General features: G+C 28.4%; 1 protein-coding gene across 3 annotated transcripts in view; it reads right to left on the bottom strand.

Moving 5' to 3' along the window:
• The window catches only part of LOC105847710 (tubulin polyglutamylase TTLL5), a 67,528-nt gene that overhangs the window by 25,417 nt on the left and 36,111 nt on the right, over window positions 1-6,000 (bottom strand). For 2 of the 3 annotated variants that reach the window (XM_065805588.1, XM_065805590.1), the window contains 5 exons: window positions 5,355-5,410; window positions 4,945-5,123; window positions 4,784-4,852; window positions 4,549-4,599; window positions 1,441-1,462 (listed from right to left, as the gene is read on the bottom strand). In XM_065805588.1, the coding sequence (XP_065661660.1) occupies window positions 1,441-1,462; window positions 4,549-4,599; window positions 4,784-4,852; window positions 4,945-5,123; window positions 5,355-5,410 (377 nt within the window). The remainder of the gene's footprint in view (window positions 1-1,440; window positions 1,463-4,548; window positions 4,600-4,783; window positions 4,853-4,944; window positions 5,124-5,354; window positions 5,411-6,000) is intronic. The other variant, XM_065805589.1, reaches the window with a different exon arrangement.

Genomic DNA, 6,000 nt, shown 5'->3' with positions numbered 1-6,000 from the left:
CACATACCTCTGTGCCATCAAAAGAACCCATTGCAATATCAAAAAATAACACTGTTCTTTTTTAATCCAAGGTTGTTCATTATTAAACAACAATGATTTTCAAACTTGCTTAATTGTTAGTTTATCTTTGTTTTTAATGGTTACATATTTTTCAGAAAATCTTATGATTTTTATCCTTTTATTAATGAAAATCTTATCACTTTGATGGCTAGTCAAAGATTTTCATTAATAAAAGAATAAAAATCAATAATGTCAAAAATTAAAAATTTATAAAAATGTTTGTTTTTAATACCTTTGAACCAATCTAAAACGTTTTGCGTGTTTTTTCATTGATTGAAGGCAGAATATTTTTTAGCTCAGCAATAACGCTAGATAAAATAAATTTACTAGTTTTTTCGATTTTATTTTTTGCTGGATTTTAAAGACGAACAGTAAGTTTGTTTAAAAAATTGTCTTTATGATCTTTTAAAGTGATAAAGCAGTAAGATAGTGTATTAATTTAAATTCTGCTAAAAAAATCTCATGATTTGAAAGATGAAACATAACTTTCACCTCCATATTTAACAGGCTATTTATTTGTAACTCTGATTTTTCATAGGATGTAGTATAGAGTTGGTAAGCAGTTTATTGTATTGATCTTTAGATAATTGATATAAGTTCGATGTTTTATTGGCTTGTGTAAATGTCCAACAAAATATATTATTTTGTCAAAATGTCAAAATAATATATAAATATATTATATATTATTTTAAAACTACTAAGATTTAGTACATCATTTTCAAAAGCAATCAAATCTTTAAATGCTGAGGAAATTTATCTGTATTGATGTCGCAGTTTGAAGAAATAAAATCATTGTTATTGCTCTGCAGATTTCTATTGTTGAAAAAAATTGCCTTCCATCACATCCTTTTTATAAGCTCTTCCATTTTTTTAAATAACTTTAATTTATAGGTTTTTCCGATGGTATAGAAATATACTTGAGAAAGTAATTAAAATTTACTTTTTTCCATTTTTTAAACGACTTGAGAAAAGGGCTCAACTGTTGGAGCAAATATTATACTATATATATACTATATATATAAATATTATACTTTGTATTTGCAAATAAAATACAAAAACTCTTTTACTTTTTTTCTTATCTTTTTTTTTACTATTTTTTAGACAACTTAGCACACTCCATTGTAACTTTATACTTTAATGGTTTTTTTGTTTCTTGATTAGTATTACATGGTTGATGATTGTCTTTAGGCTTGAAGCTTTTAGTACCATAAAAGTTGTATTATATATATATATATATATATATATATATATATATATATATATATATATATATATATATATATATATATATATATATATATATATATATATATTTATATATATATATATATATATATATATATATACATATATATGCAGAGTGAATAAATATTATAATACCTTGCCACTGATTTTAGAAGATCTAAAACATAAAATAAAAAATTAATTTAAATTTTTAATTTTTCAAAATTCAACATTAAATCTATCAATATTCAATTTTAGTTTTCATTTTAAAAAATCAACTCAGGTCAGGTTCAGGATCATCATGATTACCCTGATACTAGTATCATGTAACCCAGTATTACCTGCCCCATGCCCTGCTGCCTTGTAGGGTTTGCTTTTTAAAGCAAAGGCTAGGAGAAATAAACTCTGGCTTGAAATTTCCCTGCCTTGGGGCTCTTGATTGAGGTATACCTAGAGATAATGTCTCAATAAAAATACTCATCTTGGGCAGATGTTAAGTGCATCCAGCTACTGTCTTGTAGGAGGGCTTCTAGACAAAGACTTTAGGGGTAAGCAGAACAATTCTGCTGGATCACCTCAGAACCATTAAACTCAGTAGTTCTGAAGCCAGCTAGAAGTACGGTTTACCGAACTCTGTGGTAGCTCTCAGAGAGACTGATTCTAATAACAGCTTTAAAATATCAGAGTATTAACAGTGCCATGTTTTGTATGGATGGTGGGATACTGTTCTCTATCTATGAATAATCTCTTTAAACTCAAACCATAATTAAAGTAACCAATTTTAAACATAAAAAACCATCCCCACCACCTAACTGTTTCAATATATCTTTTACAAATATTCGTGGTCTTCAAACTAACTTTCCATCAGTTGGACATTACTTCTTGCAAAATTCAACAGACTAGTGTGCTCTTTGTGAGACTAATTTAAATCCAGCTGTTCCTACTAAAAAATGTGCCTCCTACATAATCTCCTGGATCCAGGCAAATTTGACATATCTCAAACTTTTGATTAAGTTTGCCATGTTGATCTTCTCCATATGCTTGCTTCATGTGGTGTATCTGGAAAAATTTTTGAGATTATCATAATATTTCTTTCTAACCAATTTATTAAAGTCATCCTCCAAGACCAACACTCTTCTTCATTTCCAGTAACTTCTAGGGTAACTCAAGGTTCTATCCCTGATCCTGTTTTGTTTCTTATTTATGTTAATGATCTTCCTGACAACCTTACATCTAAAGTGGCTCTGTTTGCTGATAACTTAACTTTATACTTCTGTCTTGATAAAAAGTCTTCTCTTTTCAATTACTTAAAACAGGGAGCCAATCTTGAGTCTGATCTCACACTTCTGTAACAGATTAGGCCTTGGATTGGCTTGTGAATTTTATCTCCAACAAAACTTAGTTATTTACTGCAAACAACTATTGCAATACTGTCATGCAAACCTCTCATGGAAACCAATTGATTGCAAAGTTAGCTTTGCAAACCTTTGCAAAGTTAAATCTCTTATTCGTCCCTGAATGGAATACTGTTGTTATACTTGAGCTGGTTCTTTTAATGATACTCTTTCACTTTTAGACTAAGTCCAAAAACACATTGTAAACATAGTTGAACCCGCTCTATTGATCAAGCCTCTCTCTTATTGTTGTAAATTTGTATCTTTTTCTCTTTTGCTACAAATACTATCATGGTTGTTGCTCAATTAAGCTATTAACTCTAGTTCCATCAATTAAAACTCATTCTCGCTTGACTCATCATTCAGCAATGTTACATCCTTTACTGTATATGTCCCTGCATGCTCTTAAAACTTTTATTTGTCTTCTGTCAACCTTTTCCTTGCTCTTTAACTTTTTATTTTGTTTTCTAGTAACTCCCAATTTAATCGTGGTTGCTTGCAGCCTTGTTGGGGGGAATTAGAATAAAAACAACAACATCTTATTATTACATATTTTAAATATTAGAATAACTATTGCACAATTACTTAAAAATAATTAAAATAAAATAGTTATTACATATACACCCAATTAATTTCTAACTACCTAATATGAAAAAACTATACAAGTTATAAAGGTAGACAACTTAATTTTTCTAAATACTTTAGAAGCACAGCTTAAAGAGTTCAATGTTTGATTATCATGTGAGCTATTCTATGCAGAATATATTTTTTATATATACATAAACATATTCTGCATAAAATATTATTATATATTCATAATTATAGAAGATATAGAATGTTTAATTTGATATGTTCTATATTTGAAGAATTAACACTAATCCTATACTGAAGAATTAACACTAAGATTTCAGTACTGGAAAAAATGAATTAAACCATAAGGGCTTTAGATAAACATGAACAAGAGATGCATTGTAAAGTCAAGAATTAACAAGTAGAAAATATTGCAGAAGTGAAAATGTGGAGTGTTAAGAAAACAGTTGAGCAAACTCTATTATTTTTATATTCGCATACCACCACATCTCTTGTAAACTCATAAGCAAATTCACAAGAAATGCAGTGGTATACACATTGTTTGTTTTGAGTGTAGAAAATATACTTTTAGTGAATAAAAGGTGAAAAAAATTGAAATAATGGTGGAAACAGTTGGTAAGTTTGTTATTTCAAAGATAATGTTATTAAGTTTGTTATATTAGAGATTCAATTAAATCAAATAAAAAGCAGAAGAGTCATCATGGACAAAAGTATAGTGTACCTATGCCAAGCTCAGAGAACTGTCTTTGCTTCTAACAGCATAAGGTTCATCCTTAAAGATTATTGAAAAATTATACACTACATGCGTCCAAAGTGTTATGATGTATGGTAGTGAAACATGGTTAATGATGCTGCCAATCGACAATGATAGGCAGTTGTTAGTAATGTCCAGCATCTGAAAAGAAAAGAGAAGAGGATGGACGAATGGATGTGTGTTGTGGCTCTAAAAAATAATTATAAAAGTAAGCTGATTTTAGAAAAAGACTGAAAATAGTGAGTGTTATATATTGGTATTGTTTATATTAGCAAGCATTAAGCTGGTTTAGGCATGTAAAGTGTAAAGAGGCAGATTATTGGGTATCAGCATGTAGAGAGTTAGTGGTTTTAGGAGAAAAAACTTGGAGATAAAATAATGACTTTTAAACTAATTTAAATAAAACAATAAAAATTTACACTTTTGAAAGAAGATTTTAAATTTTTGAAAAATTAAACTACAACAGATAAAAAATTAAAGATAGAAATAAGTAAATAAATAAAAATATAGTTAAAAAAACACAACTTTCTACTGGCTATACAAGATGAAGAATATGGTCTTTGAGCAAAATGCCACCTTAATTGAAATTTGAAAACAGAAAACTGTAACAAAAAAAAAAAGTAAAATATTGACCATCAAATATCCAAATAGTTATCATATAATATCCAAATAGTTATCATATAATATCCAAATAGTTATCATATAAAGACAAAAATAAAAAACTATGACACAAAAATAAAATAAAAAAACAACAGCATACAGTTCAGGAAATAACTGAGAATGCATGATGCGATTATGTGTTTGACTTGTCTGGTGTTCATGAAGACATCTAAAGTGAACATTTATAAGAAAATGCTTTAAAAACAAACAACCTTATAATTTAAGATTTAAAAAAATGTTAAAACTGTTAAGTTAAAATACCCATAAAGTTCCCAAGACTCAGGAGTAGGATATATACGTACAAATCCTCCTCTACGCTTGTACTCAACATTTGCTTCATTCAGCAGCTTATGTTCATCTATATCGGAACCATCAAAGTTGCTAATCATTTGGTTAGTAGCATATTTTAACTCTGTAGTAAGATGAGTTGTTAAGTGTAACTAAGGGAGCAATGTAAAAAATTATTACTACTAGTACTAGATTTTTAATGAAATATATACAAAATAACCTTCCACAACAACAACAACAACAAAAAGATAATAAGAAAAGGAACCAACTAAAAAATAATTTTATATAAATTGAATGATAAACTAAACAGATTATAAAACACAAACTGAGAATATATACAAATTTGAAAATATATGAATAAAGAACTTTGATAACTTTAATACCTGATTATTCTGATTATCTGATGAGCCCTTAAATGTACAATTTATTGCTAGAAACCCTAAAAAATAATCAAAAGAAGTTGTAAGAAAAAATATAGGAAAACAAAAAACCTTTAGAAATAAACAAAACTAGTCGATGTAAAATAGAAGTTTGATGCCACATGTTTTTTGATTATTTCTGATAAAAAGAGCTTTCTATATAACAATTAACTATTTAGACACTAAACTTTTTTCAAGTAGTGTCGATAAAAGTCAAACTTTTTTCAGCTAGTGTTACAAAAAATTTTTGTGACTAGCTACAAAAAATTTTTAGACTAGTAACACATGATTCATGAGCTCATTACGCGTCTCACCAAAAGTAGTTGTAAAAAGGTTTTTTGATTGGCAATGAAACTAATCCCTGTCAGCAAAAAAATCTCACCCATTAACACTAGTCACAGAAAATTCAAAGACCCTCTATGATATATACTTACAGAACATTTTATATTACTACCATATGCAAGATCACCAACCCACTTAAGATTAGGTGGTGCTAGCACAGAGTATCAGCCTGCAAGGTTACTCCAGAGACAAAAGCTCTTTAAGACTATAAAGATCTACTACATGAGGTCATTTCATTCACTGAGCACTAGCCAGGTGTTTAAAACCT

Source organism: Hydra vulgaris, chromosome 09, assembly GCF_038396675.1.
Source record: "Hydra vulgaris chromosome 09, alternate assembly HydraT2T_AEP".
Classification (NCBI taxonomy): Eukaryota; Metazoa; Cnidaria; class Hydrozoa; order Anthoathecata; family Hydridae; genus Hydra; species Hydra vulgaris.
This window is presented reverse-complemented; position numbering and strand designations above follow the sequence as displayed.